Source organism: Camellia sinensis, chromosome 13 (assembly GCF_055761805.1).
Source record: "Camellia sinensis isolate YWXY chromosome 13, ASM5576180v1, whole genome shotgun sequence".
NCBI classification, from domain to species: Eukaryota; Viridiplantae; Streptophyta; class Magnoliopsida; order Ericales; family Theaceae; genus Camellia; species Camellia sinensis.
This window is the reverse complement of record NC_138973.1, coordinates 26451946-26473515: the sequence shown is the minus strand read 5'-3', so window position 1 is coordinate 26473515 and position 21570 is coordinate 26451946. Positions and strand designations below refer to the sequence as shown.

At 38.9% G+C, this 21570-nt stretch overlaps 1 protein-coding gene across 1 annotated transcript; it reads right to left on the bottom strand.

Moving 5' to 3' along the window:
* Nucleotides 1-35: 35 nt before the first annotated feature.
* On the bottom strand, nt 36-4217 carry NDL2 (N-MYC downregulated-like 2). Its single transcript, XM_028232897.2, has 11 exons — nt 3728-4217; nt 2631-2730; nt 2249-2346; nt 2013-2101; nt 1781-1841; nt 1590-1676; nt 1436-1513; nt 1292-1348; nt 1095-1150; nt 729-864; nt 36-632 (listed from the first exon to the last, which is right to left on the bottom strand). Exons 1-11 carry the CDS (start codon nt 3785-3787, stop codon nt 405-407), a joined length of 1050 nt encoding a protein of 349 aa, XP_028088698.1. The 5' UTR covers nt 3788-4217; the 3' UTR covers nt 36-404.
* Nucleotides 4218-21570: the final 17353 nt, after the last annotated feature.

The window sequence follows — 21570 nt, the reverse complement described above, 5'->3', positions numbered from 1 at the left end:
AACTCATGAGAAACCAAAAGTTCACCTACTACCTCTTATTAAATATTGTTTTCTTATTAAATTATTTTGAGGATGTACACATAACACAGTCCTTAACTAACATCTATACAGTGTCCAGATCTTAAATTTATAGAGAAAAAGAAAATAATTAACTTACGCTAATTTTTCTTCTCTTTTCTTTTTTCCGCACAAATCAAAGATCCAAACACAACCTTATGACTACAAATGAAAGAATACAAACCCCTCTTTTTTTTATTATCAACTTATGCTTTCTACCTCTCTTTTGTTTCTTATCTACAATCCTCCAGTAATTTCCTCCACACTGCCCATCCAAACAAGTGAAAATACAAACTCTTTCTTGATATATAGAAAACAAAATCTTGCTCCTACATTTTTACCTTCATTCAAACTTCGATGGAGATTCGTGTTTTTATCGGTTTTAGCTTCAAGCCCATGCTCTCTGGTGAGAAAAGCTCTGGAGAGAGGGAGGTTGGACTCAATGGGCTTCTCGGGCTGACATTGAACTGAGATGGGGATGGCCGGTAAAAGCCGTATCCCATGAGGAAGTATTCCACAGGTATCCACATGGCTTGGGGTTGCTCTTCCGTCACCATCGACCCACACGCCTGAACCTGTAGAACCACACACCATGACTAAGTAAACTGTCTTGAAGCATATGCAAGATTAACTTTATAATCAGATTGTTGAAACGCCTCTAATGCACATACCTCAACTAATGCACTATATCTTCTATCTAGTTTTGAAGTCATGTGTAGAGCCTCTGCATGGAAAGAAGAGTTTTCCCCGACAAATATTAAAGACCGGCATTGTAGTTTCTTCAGCCCTTCAGTGATGTCTGGTCTCCTGCCAGACAAAATGACATTCAAATCAAAAGTTGTGGACAACTATGTGTTCCATGGAAGAGAACACTTCTACAAGGCTCACTATCTTGAAGCCTAGGGCAGTAACATTATGACACTAGATTTTTGGAGAATATGTAAAACCATCCCAAAACAACGTGCAAATCCTTTCTCTCCCTCACAATTGTCCTTTAAAAGTGAAAAATAAAAAACTTCAATGGAGACAGATCTTACTCATTAATAGCTTCAAGAAACCGCAAAACATTTGGACTTTGCCTCTCATCCAGCAACTACAAAAAAGAACATCCATAGCAGAAATCAGAGAAATACCAACCTCTTGCTAACTGGGTAATATCCTTTTTTACCATGTTCCTAACATAAAGAAGCATATTGAAAAATTTGAACAGGTGGGGGGGACCTGAAGCACTTACTCTTCTGCATGATTGAACTATATCTGATTCTGGTACTTCCAAATTACCACGAACTTCCTATAAATATCATATAAAATCCAATTGACCCATCCAAAACTCCGGAAACACTAATGCCAATGAGATAAACTGGATAAACAACAATACCTTGCTGAAGTATCGCATAAGCAATAACTCCTTCACCAGGCTACACATGCCATAAAAGTGAAGTAAATTTGACATCACCTGCAAAGGATATACTATCTTAGGCAAGAATAAGAATTTTTCTCATACAAATGACATAAAACTTCAGAAAATGAACCTTGTTATACAACCATTCTGTCCACGATGGTGCTTTGCATAGAGGAGAGACGAGTATCAAACCAAGAACCCGTTGTTTATATTTGATCTGTGACCAAATTGTTAATAACCATATCAATCCACCCCAAAAATATAAAAACTAGAAGCCAAAACATAGAAAATTAAGCAGGCTATATAAAAGGTGTGTCTTACAGCAAACAAGGTTAGGATATAAGCTCCAGCAGTCACCCCCATGCACATCACTGCACCGAGTCTAAAAGGAAATGAAAATTGCAAATAAAAGAAAATCAGTTTGCTTCCAATTATATATAAAGATCAACTGATTGTCACATGAAGACAAATTCTATGACAAGACAAAGAAAGTTCCGAGTATGCTATAACTCAAAGAGGCATTAAAAAGAGAAGGCTGTAACACTACAATTACCCAAAATAATCAAGAACCTCAGCAATCTGATCTGCTAAGTCATCCACAGATAACAATGGGTCATCATGCTTAATCACAGCCGCACCTAACTGCAACAGCTCTTGAAGAAAGTACCAGATAAGAAACAATGCCAATAATAGGGCATTCATCACTATGAAGAACCACAAGCAGAACAAAAACAAGAAAAAAATTAGGAGTACAACCAAGATCAGCAGTCAAGTTGCTGAGTTACAGACCTCATGCCCAGGAGGACTAATATGGTAAATGCAGAAGTTGTGTAGCAGCAAGGAAAATACATCTGGACAAAAGAACAACCCTTGAAAGCAAGACACATCTGCTCAAGACATGCACAAAAACAAGAGGGAAGTTACTTTAAGCAATGAAGCATCAGAAAAAGACCATGGTTCCATGCAAGCAAATTCAAACAAGTTCAAACATTCAAATTTCTTTTAAGCTTTGACCAAAAAAAGTTCCTAATTACTTTTGAATATAACTTTCCAAATATTTGGACAGCTTGGTTTGGTCAATCTTCTCAAAATAATTTCAGAAACTATTGTTACTTTCATGATGATAATAACTGTAACAATTGATTAAACATGGTATTTGGTCTGTGCTTACGATTCAATGCTACATCAGGATAAGTAACAAGAGCTGGCTTGTCTGGATCTCCAAACACAGTAACAGACACCGAACCACAGCCAGTTTTTATGAGGTGTTCCTGAAGTCGGATTAGAAAATTCAAATAATCACATAAACAACCTTATGTACAGCAATGAAAAACAATCAAAAAGGAAAGTAAATAGCATATCAAAAGTCCCAACTCAGGGAATACAATACAATATGCCAAAAAATTTGAAAATGCTATAATCATGTATTACTCAATAAAAGCAAAACCTAAAGGGTCCACACTTTCTGGGAATCCTTTACTTCACAAAATCAATTTAAGGAACACCCAAGTTAAGCATATTTCTTTCCAAAAAGGAATTTTGCATCCACAGAGAAAGCTTTATTAGAACTCATTAGTCCACTTAAAACAACTAATTGACTTCAATATATTCTTTAGAAAAGAAAGAAAGTGAAAAAAGAAATTAAAAATTGTATGCTTTTATACATGAAAAAACAAATGGACTATAATCCTCTAATCTAATCCTCTAAAAGCAAAAATATGATCTTGCACACTCGAAAGTATTTCCAATAAGTAAACATGAAAAAAAATGGATTCAAACAATAAATAACGCATCCAAGATAATCAATCAAACATTCATGTCCAAATGTATCAGACCCACAAAATTATCAATATATATATATATATATAAAAAGCATTAATTAAAGTTAGAACAACAATAACCCAACAGCAAAGTCTAACTAAAGTCTTCAAATGCATTCATTCCCAATCAAAGACATCACTCTGTAAATGTTCAATTTGAAATTCAATTCGAATCAACACATAAAAACTCAATATATGAAACTGCAATTAATTAATGACACTTCAACAACAACAAAATTGTTGCGAAATTAAGTTCAACCTACCTACCAAAACAGAATATAAAAAAATAAAAAATAAAATTTAATTATGTCATTCAATAATCAATCAAAAACAAACCAAATGATTCCCAAATCACACCTCTATAAACACAAATTATTCGAAATATCAAAATCATATGAAGCGAATGTAACTCAAACAAACAATATACATTATTTCCACAAAGACTAACCTTTCCACCATGAAAGAGAATGTCCATGTCAACGGAAACAGAGTCGCTTGAATCCGCCATTGGCAGAGGCTTCTCCTTCTCTCTCTCACTCTGTCTGTCTGTCTGTCTCTCTCTCTGTGTTAAATTTGAGAAGCATTGGATTTGGCTTCCATTGGCTTATATACGAATCTACTTATCTTTCTCTCTCTAGATTTGCGTATATATATTTGTATGTATGCATGTATGTACATATATCTATCTGTGTCTGTCTCTTATTTTCTCTCACTTTCTCTGTCTCTTTCTATTTTATTTTCTCTGTCAATAAGTTAACTCACGGTCAAGACCAGCAGAGCCACCGACGCTCCTCTCCTGAAGCTCATGAGCGGTCCGTACTAACCCCGGACTGTGGTTAACCTGACCAGGGTTCGGTTAGATACCGACAGAATGTGTTGCCAAATGACCAAATTAACCTTGTCCCCTTGGACATTGACAGCTAGCTAGCTGCTTCTTCAACAAGTGTTGTTTTTTTTTTTGGATAAATAAATAATTGGTGATTGGTACTTCTGTTTGCCCCGTTTGGGATAGGAATTCATTTGGCAGCTTTTTATTTATTTTTTTTTTTTATCAATGATGCTGCAGATCGCAGTGGGGTTGCACCCCAGTGAGATGGCGTGCTCCCACTGGCAGAAACTCAAAAAAAATAAATAAATAAATAAAATAGTTTTTTTTTACCTAATTACCGCGCACCACCTCACTAGGGGTTGACCTCCAGTGGGGGTCCGAAGCATTTTTGTTTTTTTATTTTCTTATCTTTAGTTGTAATTCTTCAGTAAATATTTTTAATTTTTTTTATACTTTTGAAATGTTTATTTAATTTTGGGGCTTATTGTAAAAAGTTCTTCAAGGATTAAAAAAATGAAGTTTTATTGAAAAAATGTAAATTACACAAAAACCCAAGCAAAAGGGGGAAGATATCAAAAATTTGAGAAATGAAAATTTTATTGGGAACTTTATGACAAATTTCAGTACATGGGATGGAAAAAATACCTAATGCATGGATTTTGCAGTTCCATATTTTTCTCCTTTCTTTTCTTTTCATGTGTGGACGCAATGTGGACCACCATGCAATTGTCACTCTAGCCCTTCTGCCACTCTTGTCTAAATCTTTTACACTATATGTGGTTAAAAGATTTGAGAATAAACTTGTAAAGGGGAAAAAATATATATATAAAATTAAGTAAAATTTAAATATGTTTTATTTTTTTATTTTTTATTTTTTTTAAATTTCTTTCTAAATTTTTCAACTAAATACAATGTTAGCGTCTCCATTTCCCACTAAAAAATTGCAACTACTCTTAGCTTTCGTTTGGAATGTGAGTTGTTTTTTTTAATTTTTTGATTATTTTAACCTAGGGCTAAAAAATCTCGTTTAGAATAGATTTTTTTACTTTTTGACTTTTGTAAAAGAGAAAATGAGATGATTATGATTTGAATGTAATATTTTATTTTATTAATTTTTTAATATATTTTATTTTTTATGACTAAAATGATCTCAAACTAACATCCCAAACATAACCTTAGCGCAAATCATTCATCTTCAACATGTATTGCCTACCAATAAATATGGACTCTACCTATGCAAGTGAAAATCGTGCCCGATGCAAGTGAAAAACTATGCCTAGTACAAATATAAAGGGTAAATTATAAATACATCTTTTTAAAGGGAAAATTATTGGAAAGTCCCATTTAGGAGAGTGTTGATCTGAATGGTCCCTCGTTTTTTTTAATGAACCATGAAGTCCTATTATGGGGAAATGTGATCTAGCAGGTCCTCTAGGGAAACGTGGTATGGAATTTGGTGACGATTTTGCCTCTTTATTGATGGGGTGGCAAATTTAGCAGGGATTTTGAATTCCCCTCCAAAATTCGTCTCTGTTTTTCGAAGGACTTTTTCCCTTAGTTGAAAATTCTCCCCATTCGACGAACTCGCCCTCTTTCTGTATATATTGTCTACTTGCTATTGGGGAGTGGAGTTTTTCTATATTTGGATGGTAAATCCTCCCGTTGGTTCCAGTGAGATCGAAAATTCTCGGGTTTGAGGTTTGGATCTTCTTTGTGCATTGAACCATGGCATAAAGGTGAGGGTTTTCATCTTCATGGAGCTCCCTTGCGACAAGTATGTAGTATGGCTGACAGGCTAGTTGGAGGAGAGATTATAGGAGTTCTAGGAGTTGTTTTTTTGGGCATGCGCATTGTGGGTAAGTGAGGAAAACATTGTTGGCATAAAAACGGAAAGAGGTTTGGCGAGGCATTTTGTAGTGGTAAACAGTGAACTCACACCAGCCGTACAAGGCCTCCCTATTAGTTAAAAAACCTGGTGTGAGTGGTGTGACTGGGGAGGCGCTGTATTAATATTACCAGCGCCCCTCCCTCCCGCTGATCTGAGCCGTCCATTGTTGTACTTATGAACACGTGTATGGATGTAGTAAAAAGGAAGTCACACCCGGGTCCAGGTGTGAGTGGTGTGAGTACTTTTGATTCCTTTGCCAGATAGTGCTATACACGTGTCGCTCTTCTGGTGGTTTGCGTAGTTGTAAAGAAAATATTTTTGCAGAATGATAGACATAAAGCGAATGCTGGAAAATAAATGCATTTGAATTATTTTGAATGGGGAATCTTCGTCCTTACACGCGGGCCAGTTTTGTTATATATTTGGTACCAGAAAATATTTTATGGCATAGAGGAATATGCTTTTGCAGTAGGATAGCTATTGTGGTGAACTTGTTTTCTGGTACCTTATTTCGTCCCTCCTTTTCTTTTTGTCTTTTTTGTTGATTTATTTGGTATACAATGTTGTACTCCTTAGAAGAGTATCCCGAGAATTACGGACAGTTCACTCAAATGTGTGTAGATCGCTTTTTGACGTGGCAAATAGGGCTGTGGAAAGAGAGCCGACGGTCAGCTCCGGCGAAGTTTGTTCCGGTGTACGAGCAGCAGAGGGCAAATATATCAAAACTAAGGTGTCTGAACAGAAGGGTTAGCAGAGGTAAGAGAATCAGCAGAATTTATAGGATAAAAGATTTGGAGTGTTTTATAAAAAATAGAAGGAATAGGAAGCAGCCAGTATCGGACCCCCTTTGCATACCGGAGGTCAAGGACACCGGCGATCAATGGATATAAGCGGAGTTACTGTGGTCGTGCACCTTTTAAGGCGGCGTACATTCGCCGACGGTACGTTCAGAATATTCCATGTTATATTAAGAAGACTATGAGGGGAGTAAGGAAGTTGCAGTTGTACGATGAACAATTAAGGGATGTTAAATTTGATAATAAAGGTGTGGCCAGATTGCTTAATGGTATTGAGTTGTGTAATAAGAGATGTGACCGTCAATCAGACAAGATCGTGGTTAAGGGTATAAAATTAATTGGGAATGTTCAATTGAGACAAGATGCTAAAGATGAAGCTGTGGTCCACCACATATTGTTTTTCATCATAAGTGATAATAGTCCGTTAGATTCCGTCCCCACACCTGACAAGATATTTATTGGAGTTGGGGAGGGTAATCCTGAGACCTGGATTGTTGATCCTAACCAGTCCGACCGGTTTCGGATGCTAAAGAAAATAAGATTCAAGCTCGTTGGTGGTAAGGACAAAGAGTATGTTCGTCACGGGATAGAAGTTGTAGACCGGTTCTTCCCAGTTGATGTTTGGACGGACTACAAAGATACGCTGTTGGGAAATGTTGGAAGTATTCAAAAGGGTGCCATATATTTAGTGGCTGCTACTGTTAGTGGAAAGGAATGCAAAATTACTTTAAGGAGTCAAATGTACTTTAAAACTGTTTAGAATTGTAATTTTATGTATTTTATTTCTAATGCTTAGGTTAATGGAGGTGGACGATATAAAAACTAGAGTTGTTGAAGGTGTTTCAACAAGTGATTTCAATTGTATTGAACTTGCGTTGCCTAATTTATTTTCTCAATTGAGGTTAAGATACAAACAAAAAAGTATTAAGGTTGATAAAATATTGATAAAATATTCCCCCCTTTGCGCACCTAATGCTAGTGGGTTGGTCAGAGTAAATATTTATGATCGGAGGTTAAACGGTAATGACAGTTTGCAGGCGTGGTTTATTTTTCCATTGGATTGTCAATGCGAGTTAGTCTATTATGAGAATGGTTATTGTTCAATTAACGACAAACAGGTGCCATAGATGGTGAAGTATCGACTTGAAAATTCGAATATTAAAAGGGGGGTTATGTATTGTAAAATGAAGGGGTATCTGAAGTATTCTACGAGTGACATGCTAGAAGATTCGCAAATGAGGGCCCCCTCTATTGTTGTGTTATCTAAAAAATATACTAATAATAATGTTGATGTTTCGCATTGCCCTCCAACGAAGGCCATTCCGATTCTGACACGGACTAAGTCTGTTGGTTTACCGGAGAGGCGAAGAGATTTGTTGTTAGGAGGTTTTGGGGAAAGTGGTTCAGTTATTCATGAACGCAGAGGTCGTCTGAGTTTGTCAGAGATTGATGTACGCAGAGGTGGTGATGACACTAGTGATGTTGATCCTGGTCCGTCGATTTCAGAGGTTGGTGTTAGCAAAGAGGAAGTTGATCGTTGAGGATCAGTTGTTATGGATGCAGCAAAATTTTCTAATGTTTTACGAAATGTAATCATCAATATAAAAAATAGTGATGTGACTCAAGATGTAATAGTTGATGATAAGGGAAATGTAGTAAGTAAATAAAATTTTGAGTGGTTTCATAAATAAAATTAATAAAATTTTTCATTAATCATGACAGTGGTTACATTAACATCAAACCATTCTCTCATTCTTGGGGACATTGTATCTAACCAACTACTGTCCCCATTTGTTAATATAATACAAGGAATTCCTCCTCTAATAGTGAGATCTGGTTGGAACTTAACAAATACATGGAAATCTCTCTGGCAGCCTACTAAATTCTTCATTAATTCGGTAGGGACTGTCGAGTATTTGATGCCGTCTGTGACGTTGTAGACGACGTCTTGGTCGTAGTCCTTGAAGCTTATTCTGCCGGAGAAGTAATTGTGTTGTCCGAGGCTTCTGGCCTAGGCGGTTTTGCCTGTTCTTGAGGGTCTTTCGAGGTAGAGGGAGATTGGGCGGATGGGCCTCTGCTCTGGTTCCTAGTGTGTTTTGTGAACATTATTCAATGCTTGCTTGAAGGCAGAGGATTGTCTCACGGAGTTTCACACAATAACGTGTTTGTTTGTGTTCATTGCCTTTTTTCTAATCTTTTTTAACGTTCGATTTAGTAAGGTTTTGTTCCACGTTTAGGTGGTTTGAACATTGGTTTATACAATGGAAAATGTGACGTTTTGCTTTGTTTCATTGTTGGGGGATTCTGTGTAGGGGGTTGTGTGTCAATGAGGGTGCACAAAATTTTTTTCCTTTCAATTGTATTATTGCGAAAACATTGGGTTGCAAGCATGATGGTAGTGTCAGTTTGGATTGTGTTTTTAATGTTAGGTGTTCGACAATTCCACACCCCAGCACGCTTCACATTTACACCAAAAGAAATTTTGTGGACATTTTTTTGTGGGACTTTTTGCTTTGTGTTTATGAATGTGAAATGAATTCTCTCTCGACACATTAGTTTGTATGATTTTAAACACCAATTCGTCACACTTTCTGAACTCTTGCTAATTAATAAGTTAATTGTCCAACATTGCTTGAAACATAAGCTAGAACGATGTCTTCATCAGGTGGGTTCAGTGGACATCGGTTAAGCCGAATGTGGACACAATTTTCACTATGCCCGTGATGTTAGACCGGTAGTTATATCTAACCTTCTCAACCTTGGGGGCTCTCGCTACACTGTTCAGATGCTTAACTTGCTTGAACAGGATACGTCCTTGCATCCTTGACCCAAGCTTTTGTTCGAAGGCGAACCACAAAACCCTGCCTGGCGCAACCTCTCCCGTGATCTTGTCCACGGGCTTGATGTCCTCACAACTTTTGCAATTGTAATACAATAGCACAATCAGTACATATCATACTACAAACTTATATGCCACGTATAGTACCAACATGAAATTAATGACACATGTACATATTTGACAAATGTTTAATTCATATTTTTTTCGAAACCTCAATTTTGTTTTCTTGATGTGTGCATGCGAATGCAATAATCAACTCACAACTAACGGTACATAGCAACAAACCTACAAATTGGACCCTTTATCAAGCATAGCAATCAAAATTTGACAAACTTTTGCATGACATGGTTATCAGTCTACAATCGGCAAAGTTCACACTCGCATGCCCATTGTCCAATGTGCGTCAGTGTTCCAACGTAGCAACACAATTGATGTTCACAACGCCAACTCTAATGTTTTGAGAGGTAAAACACGTCTTCTCTATATTGTGGTCGATTCTGGCATGAACGTTGTTTGATTTGAATTTAAAAATCATAAGCTACCTCACAACATATCTTGATTTCCAAAATTAGTGGATGATGTTGCCACATTGGGACGAAATCACAAATGTGAAATGCCTAACCGATATCTTCGTGACGTTCAATTTTCAAACCCCCAAAGAACGTCACGACGAATCCGAGATACCCTTTTCAAGTTGGGTGTGGTATTTCAAAATGTGGAAGCATCAAATGTGGGATACCAAAATATGAAACGTGCCCTCCGAAAACTCTATTGTGCGCTTTTTACTAACGTGGTTGGAATGGAGGGACTACATTTTAGGTAACAACAATATTGTTACAAACAACAGCAAGATACATGGGTAAATGAGTCAATTCCTTTTCAATGAGACTTCCTTGTTCATTAAAATAGATTTAGGACTGCTTGATTCACAAGTTCATTTTTTGGGATTTATGGGTCAATCACCATTTTTTAAATTTATTTAAAATATAGATTGTCTCTTATAATTTGAAAATTTAAAAATATTTTCTTGTTAAAAAATTTTATTTAACAAAATTAACCAAAAAAAAAAAGAAATTCCTAATTATTCTCCTATGCAATAATAAAAGGGTGAATTACACTAGCAGTCCCTATAGTTTCGGGCTCGTGTCACTTTGGTACCTAACTTTTCAATTGTAATACATTTGATCATAAATTTTAAATCTTGTTCCAAATAAGGACAATTGAAAATATTATTGCTTAATTTTAAGGGCAAAATTGTCAATTTGATAAAAATAAATGTTAAAAAATATTTTTAAATTTTTAAAAATTATTTCTATCCACAAAAGATAAAATTATGTAAAATTGATAAATCTTTTAACATTTATTTTTGTCAAATTAGTTTATATTTTATCAAATTGATGATTTTGTCCTTGAAATTAAACAATGATATATTCAATTATCTTTATTTGAAACAAGATTCAAAATTCAGGGTCAAATGTGTCACAATTGAAAAGTCAGGGATCAAAGTAACACAAGTTTCAAATTATAGGGACTGTTAGTGTAATTTGCCCATAATAAAATTACCTAAATTATTAATTGAAACATATTTATAATATCATTAAAAACTGTTAATTGACTTGATAATTTATTAATAAAATGAGTGATTTATTATGAAATTAGAAATTTCAAGAGTGAAGTATAATTTCTAAAACCAAAAGAAACGATTTATATTTTAATCAAACCACAAAAATGTATTTATAATTTGCCCAAATATAAATTGTGCATGTGCAAGTAATTGCTACGTCAATCATGATTACGGTTATGATCACAGTTCTTGTGCCCATTCACAGTTCTTGTGCATGTGCAAGTTATTGAAATTTTCAAATAGCTCTCACTGATTTGATAGTAGATTTTATTTTTTTTATTTTTTTGATATTTTTCTATCGGCAAAATAGTTTTAATTGTACGAGCACGAAATAATTCTTCTCGTATGATTTTGTTGATCAAGTTTGCACTCCTCCAAACAACGTTGCTTTGCCACTTGAAAACACAAATGTGAACTAACCGGCGGGTGTGTGCCGGAAACTCCTTCGATGCCTAAGTCAGCAACTAGACAATAGACAATAAGCTCTATGTATTCTAGAGTAAGAATTGGGATACCTGTACAAAGGTCTGGTCATGAACTTTTATAGACTTTACTTTGGCACAATCCTAGTAGGATTCCAACTCTCCATATGAGAGTCCTCCTAGGAATCACACACCCTACTCGCTACCAACCAAGTGAGATGGTTTTGCACAATTATAGACGTCTCCGAACGCCCCGGGAGGGTGAGTCCCGTTCTGTTCATTTGGGCTCACTACAAGTTCGGACTCTCAAATTGTCACGGTTCTTAATCTGAACCAAAGAGTCCAAATCCGGCAAATCGTTTTGAAAAAATAGATTTTTTGAAAGAAGTGCCAAACATGGACTGCTTTGCCAGATACAGAGTCACCACCTAAATGTTTTATTTTGGAGAAATTTAGGAAATCCTGACTCGTTTGCCTAAGGCCACGTGTTCGTCATCACCAAAGTTGCCTCGGTTCGGGGACTTGGGTACGATTGAGGAAGGTCACTTCGTGAGCACCCCCGCTCGCCCCATCAAAGATCGGCCTCTACTAACCATGATATCTATTTTTGAAAATATTATGCGTTCTTATTCCGGTTATTAGCCTAGATTTACTATGTGATGCGCACAGCATACAAGTATAGACTGGATCGTCTGAATTGGAATAAAACATTTCATGTTTATTTTTTAAAGTGGTTTGATGGTGCTACTTGCAAGTAGGCTAAGACGTGGATTTGCCACCTTCAGGTGGGCTTTAGAAAACATTATTTTGCCACTATCTAGTGGGCTTAAAACTCACAGTCAATGTATTTATTCCAATTCAAATAATCCAACCTTCACCCACAAGCATTCTGGCAGTTATATCACATAAGCACATAGCCTCATGGTAAGCATGCTATTATGGCAGTCACTCACACACATGCAAGGATGCTAAAGCATAAACACTTACTAAGTACTCCAAGTCAAAACAGAAGCTAATTAGAAATCCATGCATGATCCTAATTATACAGAAATGCCTAATGCGACACATACAAAAGTGCAACTATAGCAGGCTCGGCTATTCTAGACATGGCATATGAAATGCTACAACTAACATGTATTCAACTTGGAATTGAAAATACAATGCAGTTAGTATGATGCGCCGAGCCCAGTGCATGCAAGACAGATGAAATGAATACAAACATGGTATCATACTGTATGCTAATTGAAACATGCCCTAATCTAACCATCATAAGCGGGTAAATAAAAGGGAGAAAGACGTGGGGTTAGAAAACATACATTACACACACGCACACTTATTACAACATTGCCCTCGCGCAGAGGGTCCAAATAAATAACATACAGTCCCAAATGAATAATTACAGTCCAAATATGTACAAAACCCTAATTAATTAACAAATTAAATTAGGAAAGCAATAAATTGGAATGCAAGCCAGGGACTGCCTCAAATCTGCTCCGGATGATGAATAATGCATGCTCTGGTTGCCTTTGTCGGAAAATCCCTTGTGATGCCCCGGTTTGCCTCTGTTTGTAATTGTTCTTGGAATGCGTGCCAAGCTCCGGAAGGCTGTCGATTTTTGATTTGCTGCAACAGAGAGCAACAAAGAGGCATGACAAAGTATTTTCACATATGTATGCATGACTACTCTTCGGGGAGTGTAGTCCTCGATCTTCGTGCCACCAATCACGCATATCGATGCATGATGGCCTAGGAGTCGAATTACACGACTCAATATGAAATGAATGCACATATAACAACAAGACCTAAACTCCATCATGGATAATCCGAAGTGTCGGTGACTGGGAATTGAGACACGTTCCGTTACTCGAAGTACGAAACGTCCCTCGTTTCCCGTGCTCGGGCTAACTCCTATCCCAAGCACAATGCAATATGCATGACATGCATGAATGCAACTAATATACAACCTAGCATGCACAATACTATGAGATGGCATACACAATGCACGATGTAACAAGGCATACACAATGCTCTAACATACAACCTAGCATACGCAATGCTATGAATTGAAATGGCATACACAATGCATAATGGACTTACACCAACATGAGTGGACCTCAGCTACACTCACATCAGTAGCCATTAGATGAAAAATGAGACTCTCGAAATACGTGCACGTATGCACGCAAACCGAGGACCGAACCTAAGGCATAGTATGCAACTCTAACAAGGCATGGAAAGGCATGAAATGTGGTACATAAGCATGTAATTCCAGCACTAAAATATGATACAAAGCAGTCCCGAAACATGGAAACATGGCACCCGATGCATGGAACGAACCCCGAACCCCGAAACTCGAAACTAGGCACACAGAATGACTTACAGCTATACAAAGCATGCATTATTTGATCATGAAGTATGAAGACAGATGCAAGACAGTCCCAAAACATGCATATTTTCAGTTTATAACAAGTCTCAAAAATGAACACAAATAGGGCTAATCTATCATGCAAAAATGGCCCTAAAAGAGAGATTAAACACAAAGGGACAACAGTTGGCCCCAAATAGCAAAGAGCCCTTCAAAAAAGTTGGAGAGAGGCTCAAAAAAAGGCACTTTAAAGTTTACATCAAGCCACTAAAATAATCACAAATAAGGCCAAACTATCATGCAAAAAAAAGGCCTAAAATAGGGATAAAGAGACAAGTGGCAACTTCTGTTCTCAAACAGAGGAGAGCCCTTCAACAATATTGAAGAGGGGCTCAAAAAAAGATATTTCACAGTTTATGGAAAAGTCCAAAACAGCTCAAAAATAGGCCTAAAATACTATGCAAAAATTGGCCTAAAAGAGAGATAAAGAAGCAAGTGATAGCAGGAGGCCTCAAACAGAGGAGAGACCTTCAATAATGTTGAATAGGGGCTCAAAAAAAGTTATTTTACAGTTTATGGAAAAGTCCAAAACAACTCAAAAATAGGCCTAAAATACTATGCAAAAATAAGGCTTAAAAGAGAGATAAAGAAGCAAGTGATAGCTGCTGGCCTCAAACAGAGAAAGACCCTTAATCAAACATGGAAAAGGGCTCAAAATATGACTATTTACAGTTTGGGTCAGAGCCCAAAAATGCAAGCAAGTATGGCTTAGATACAAAGCAAAAAAAGACTAGAAAAGAGAAGAAAGTGACTCACCCTTGTAGAACCAAACTTCAGCAGCTTTTGGAGCAAGGAAAGGTGCTCCTAAACTCTGAAAAACAGCCTCAAGTTGCTGGAAGTGGAGTGTGGGTTGATAGGCTATGAGTTGGTGTAGAAATGGTGTAGGAGCAAGGGTATTTTGAGGCTTGGAGTAGAGAGAGAGGGGGGTTGAATGCAAGAGCCTTAAAACAATTTTGTAACCCCTCAAAATGCAGCTGAGGGGCTGGTTATATAGGCAAAGGAATGGAGAAAAAATGAGGGAAATGAAATTCAAATTTTCCCTCCAAAAGAGTCCCCCTCGGATATAGGATCTGGGGGGAAAAAAGGTTAGATTTGTAAGGAACCAGGTGAGGGGGTCATGGCCGGCCAGGTTTTGAGGGTTCAGGTGGTCGGCCGACCACCTCCCATGGCCGGCCGACCAAGGGTCAAAAAGGTCAAGCACAATTACTGGTCGGCCATCTCAGAAAGGTGGTCTCCCATGTGTGCACAATACAACTATGTGGTTGAAACCCAGAAAAAGTGAACCAGGAGAGAGAAAAGACCATTTCTTAGAGGGGGTCAAAAGGGTCAGGCACAATTACTGGTCGGCCACCAAATATTGGTGGCCTCCCAAGTGTGTACAACACAAATATGGGGTTTAGGATTCAAGAAAGTGGCTCCGGGGTGGTCAACATTGACTTTCAAGTGAGGAAAACGGGCATCGGAGAGCGATGAAGAAATAAAGATGGCTTTTTAGAACAATTGCTGGCCTCCCACCCTCTTACAAGCTTCCTAACTATGAAAATAGGGTCTCCACCAAAAATGAACCAAAACGGATGCAAAACGGAGGTTTGGGGGCCAAAACACGCAGTTCGGGGCCCCAAAAACAGGCTGTTAGGTACTGGAAGTGGCGTTCGATCACGAAGTTGGTCTTTCAGACCACAGTGTCCCTCAAAAGGGAGGAAATAAGGTGTATGCCAAAGACCGGAGCAAACAGAGGTGGTTAAGCGGTCCCAAACTGAGGCACACGGCCGTCGGCTCCGAAAAACCGGAAACCGGGCTCCAAATGGGAAAAATGGCCTACGACCACAAAACGTAGCCTACGGCCACTGAGAGATGATCTACGAGACCTCTCCCTCCCTTCGGGAAAAGAAAACAGGGAAAATAGAGCCTGGTTCGCAAATCGAGGCAAGGCACGAAAGAGTCTAGAAGTCCGGAGGCAAGGCTCGCAGCCGAGACTTTGAAACTTCTGAACGAGCACTATATGCAATATCACCGAGCGCTCAACTGGTGACGTCTGAGTCTCAAGGTCGGTCAAAAATGGGGTGTCTACAACAATCCTAGTAGGACTCTACTCTCCTTAGTAGAGTTCTCCTAGGAGTCATACTCCTACTTACTACCAACCAAGTGAGATGGTTTGCACAATCCCAGTAGGACTCTAACTCTCCTTAGCAAAGTCCTACTAGGAGTCTCATTACTGCAAGCCAAGTGAGATGGTTGAACCCTTTACCTCGGTTATATATTTCTGACTGAACTATCTTATCTCGGTCCCCTACCATTCGGACAGTGTAATCGAAAGCCAATCTATCGAATGCCACCCTGCCAAGCTATACACAGCTCGGCCCTCGCTATTGATGTTACCTCCATTACCTCAGCTGACATTGCGGTCAACCAGGTTATTTCGGCTCGGTGATACTTTAAGCACCATTGTCAGTCTTGACTCTGAGATGACGCCCTACAGAGCTATCCTCCAGCTCGGTTCTCCCCCCACTGATACCTCGGTTGTCTGTTTAGGCCGAGCTAACTGCAACAGTCTCCGACCGAACTAACAAAGACGAGGTCCAACTTGCGAAGCCCAAACACCTCGGCCCATAGTTCAGTCCAAATCTGTAATATGAGATGTCTTCTTGGCCTAAGACCAAGCTACACCAGCCCTTGTCTCGGCCTATTGCGCGGCCCAACTTCCAAAGAAGACTTTCCTAGCTCGGCCCAATTTGCTTACAAATTACCCTCTCAATTGCCCCTTAATTCCATCTGCACAGCATGATTGGGATTACTCTCCTCTAGCTGAGTTAAAAGCGCTCAACTCTACCGAACTAGAGAAGTTTGTTCGGTCTCATAATTCGTTCAGTCCCAACAAGTCTGGTCAGTTGCTCAGCACGTCATTCCACTAATCTGGCATGTCTGATATGACGTTATCCCAAGGACAGGTGGCGTGCCCCCATTAGCCCCGTTCTCCTATTACAGTCGTCATGCCAAAAATTTGAATAGCCTTGCTTTTTTGCCTTCAACGTATATATTCTTCGAGTTTGTACGGCAAGTCGTTCTTTCTATGTCTCGCCGAGTAGACTAACTCGGTTTACAATAACCCTGCCAACCTGCTATGGCTGAGGTAACCATCATCCCGGCCAAAGAGTTCAGAAATTTGTTGGTCAAACCTACCAACCTTCTTCAGCCTAGATCCTGATCTCGCTTGAAGAGAATGAAGTGTTGGTTATGCCGGCCAACCCTCTCCAACGTAGATCCTGATCTCAGCTGAAGAGAATAAAATGTTGGTTTTTCCAGCCAACCCTCTCCAGCCTAGATCCTGATCTCGGCTGAAGAGAACAAAGTGTTGGTTTTTCCAGCCAACCCTCTCCAGCCTAGATCCTGATCTCGGCTGAAGAGAACAAAATATTGGTTTTTCCAGCCAACCCTCTCCAGCCTAGAACCTGATCTCGGCTGAAGAGAACAAAATGTTGGTTTTTCCAGCCAACCCTCTCCAGCCTAGATCCTGATATCGGCTGAAAAGAACAAAGTGTTGGTTTTTCCAGCCAACCCTCTCTAGCCTAGATCCTAATCTCGGCTGAGGAGAACAAAATGTTGGTTTTTCCAGCCAACATCTTCAGCCCAGATTCTGATCTTAGCTGAAGAGAGCTCAAAGTTGGTTATTCCTGCCAACTTAGAGCGAAGTGTTTGGTTATTCCGTCCAAACGTCCTACAGCCTAGATCTTTATCTCGGCTTAGGAAAAAAGTGTTGGTCAAACCTGCCAACGTCCTGCAGCCTAGATCCTTATCTCGGCTTAGGAGAGAGCTCAATGTTGGTTATTCCTGCCAACTTTCTTCAGCGCGGATCCTTATCTCGGCTGAAGAAAAGCTAAATGCTGGCCAATCCTGCCAAGCTTCTTGATTGCCCCCCAGTCGGGCAAAGACTTGTTAGAAAGAGTTGGCCAATCCTGCCAATCTTCCCAATAGCCCCTCAGTCGGGCAAAGACTTTTGCGCAGTCAATCCTACTTGTCAACCGTGTTAACTCTGGCCAAAAAGCTTTTTGTCTGGTATCACTGTTGCGCCGGACTTTGTTTTGGTGCGCGCCCTGTCTTCCTCTACCCAGATGTGTTGGTGCACTATCTCCATTAGGGCTTCCATAGTAAGGGGCAACGTCATTGTCATTGAATCCCTCAACTTATTGCCAGCTGGCAAACCTCGTTTGTACTATGCGATAGCTAGGTTTGTAGGGCAATCTCCAATCTGATTAAAAGTCTCCCAATACCGGTTATTGTAAGACCTCAAAGTTTCTTTCTCGTCCATGTCTATGGAGAGAAATTGGTCAATCTCCACTGGTGTCTTGGTGTTTGCTCTGAATCTGGTCACAAATGCCTCCGCTAGTTGAGCCCATGAAGCTATGCTACCTTCTGGCAACCTTTCAAACCACGTTAAACCCAGGTCACCAAGGCTGGAAGGAAACAGGATACACATTAGAGTATCATTTCGCCGATACACGGCCATAACCTGGTAAAAGTGGCTCAAGTGTATGTAGGGGTCCGACTTCCCCTTATAAGTAGTGAATTTGGGTTGGTGGAAGCCTGAGGGTAATAGTGTGTTCTTAATTGTTGGAACGAACAGCGAGCTCTGCAACCTTGCTAACACTTTGTCTGTTGGTTCATAGGCAAGGTGCGGCTCTGGTATTCCTACCTCGGCACTCCCATGTGTTCTAGGAACCAATCGTTGTAGTGCGGAAACTCTACGGGGGTCGCGAGCCTAAGTGTCTTCTCTCCTTCGAGCCCTTTGAGTCCTTATTCTCTCAAGCCTGGAGTAGCGTGTCCTGAAAGTCTTTGATTGTGTATTGCCCGACCTGACACTTCTACTTTTAGTTTGTGATAGTGTGACTTGTCTGTCATGATCTTCTAAGTGGCAAGAGTGTGTGTTGCCATTGCGCCCCTCTTTTGTTGCCACCCCTTTGCTTTTTATTTGGTGCTTCATCGTCTCTATGTCAGCCGCTATTCTTCTTATTACTTCGTCTTGCTCCCTTACGCGATCTTCGAGAACTTAAGGATCCATCTTCCGCCTCTGTCTATCAGGGCTTTGAGAGCGGTGTGGACTCGAGCCCTGTCTTTCTCTTGCTTCTCTCTGCGGATTCCTTCGATGGGGATCTAATTTCGCCATGGGTAGGATAGAAGGTAAACCTTCGCGTCTCTCACCGCCTTCCGGTGTTTGCCCATCAATAGTAGGTTGCGGTAAGTCTTCATTGTGCGCCATTGCTTTCAACTAGAGAAAAGAACTTGATCAAGAGGTTTTGCTCTTTGTGAAAATTCTCACAGACTGCGCCAATTGTACGAGCACGAAATAATTCTTCTCGTATGATCCTGTTGATCAAGTTTGTACTCTTCCAAACAACGTTGCTTTGCCACCTGAAAAACACAAACGTGAGCTAATCGGCGGGTGTGTGCCGGTAACCCCTCCGATGCCTAAGTCAGCAACTAGACAATAGATAATAAGCTCTGTGTATTCTAGAGTAAGAATTGGGATACCTGTACAAAGGTCTGGTTATGAGCTTTTATAGACTTTACTTTGGCACAATCCTAGTAGGATTCCAACTCTCCATATGAGAGTCCTCCTAGGAATCACACACCCTACTCGCTACCAACCAAGTGAGATGGTTTTGCACAATCCTAGTCGGATTCTACTCTCCTTAGCAGAGTCCTCCTAGGAGTCATACTCCTACTCACTACCAACCAAGTGAAATGGTTTGCACAATCCCAGTAGGACTCTAACTCTCCTTAGCAGAGTCCTACTAGGAGTCTCATCACTGCAAGCCAAGTGAGATGGTTGAACTCTTTACCTCGGTTATACATTTATGACTGAACTGCCTTATCTTGGTCCCCTACCATTCGGACCGTGTGATCGAAAGCCAATCTATTGAATGCCACCCTGCCAAGCTATATACAGCTCAGCCCTCGCTATTGATGTTACCTCCATTACCTCGGCTGATATCTTTACCTCGGCTGACATTGCGGTCAACTAAGTTATTTCAGCTCGGTGATACTTTAAGCACCACTGTCAGTCTTGACTCTGAGATGACGCCCTGCAGAGCTATCCTTTAGCTCGGTTCTGCCCCCACTGATACCTCAGTTGTCTGTTTAGACCGAGCTAACTGCAGCAGTCTTCGACCGAACTAACAAGGACGAGATCCAACTTGCGAAGCCCAAACACCTTGGCCCATAGTTCAGCCCAAATCCGTAATATGAGATGTCTTCTTGGCCCAAGACCGAGCTACACCAGCCCTTGTCTCGGCCCATTGCGCAGCCCAACTTCCAAAGAAGACTTTCCTAGCTCGGCCCAATTTGCTTACAAATTACCCTCTCAAATATGTGTGTGTGGCCGACTTATGTCTATGGAGATTTTTCAAGACATGTGGGATTGTAAACTTGTAACTGGTTCGAATTGGATGATAAGAACCACACATCCGTAGAAGTGGATTTTAATTTTAAATTTTAAATTTTTAGTCCGATTTTTTAAAAATATATCTTCTTCTTTTTTAGAGTGAATTTTTAAATGATTGAAGTGGTGGTTAGGAATTAATTTTTTTTTTTGAAGTTTTTATGAAAATGTATGAAAAAAAAAAGAAGATAAAATGAGTTGATTTTTTATAGTGATTTTTTAATTATTTTAGGTCTTGTTTGTCAACTATACATTTTAGTCAAAAAATTTAAAAATTACTATAAGTTGTCACTCACACTCTCTACTTTTCTACACATTTTTTCATAAAAAGTAAAAAAACTACTAAAATAATATATTCATAATCGAGGCCTTAATAACCCCCCAAACAACACCTAAGATTTATTATATAAAAGTTAAAGAATATCCAAACTCTTTAATTTTTATATCAATATATGCATTGGAATATTGAACGGCAAGAGAAAATTTGATACCAAAGAGAAGATATTAATATATTCAATTGGGGTGCATGTAGAATACAAAAATATGTGAAAGTAAAGGTTTGGTTGATTGAAAAAAAAATGTATATGACTTCAAAGTAGAGTTGTGTGAAACCTATCAATAAGCTTAGATTATGTGATAAATAAATTTGATCACTTAAAATATTCATTGGATAAACAGATTCATATTTCTTACAACCAACACAATGTTTTATTCTTAAAACGTAACCAATATGTATTACAAATACACATAAAATTATTTTAAAATATATTAAAAAAATGTACAAAAATCCTAATTATTTTAATTTTATTCTCTACTTTAATGACGATGTTATAAATTATCATTAACATGACCCTTCAAAGGAGGATAAGGTGGCAGTAGGTACTCCTTCCTTTTCTTTCTTCATCTCCTTTGATATTCATTATGATTTAATTAATAAAAAATGTGGGTACCAAATTTTAGATATCATGTTTAGAATGCATTGATTTTAATAAATTCTATCTTTCATGTCTCGTAGCAATAATTAATGATAC

Excerpts from the sequence above, each read along its gene's own strand:
- NDL2 (XM_028232897.2), bottom strand. The coding sequence starts at position 3,787 with ATGGCGGATTCAAGCGACTCTGTTTCCGTTGACATGGACATTCTCTTT. Across the intron at positions 1,677-1,780 it reads ATATCCTAACCTTGTTTGCT|ATCAAATATAAACAACGGGT; the intron begins GTAAGACACACC and ends ATTTGGTCACAG. Across the intron at positions 633-728 it reads GATATAGTGCATTAGTTGAG|GTTCAGGCGTGTGGGTCGAT; the intron begins GTATGTGCATTA and ends GTGGTTCTACAG.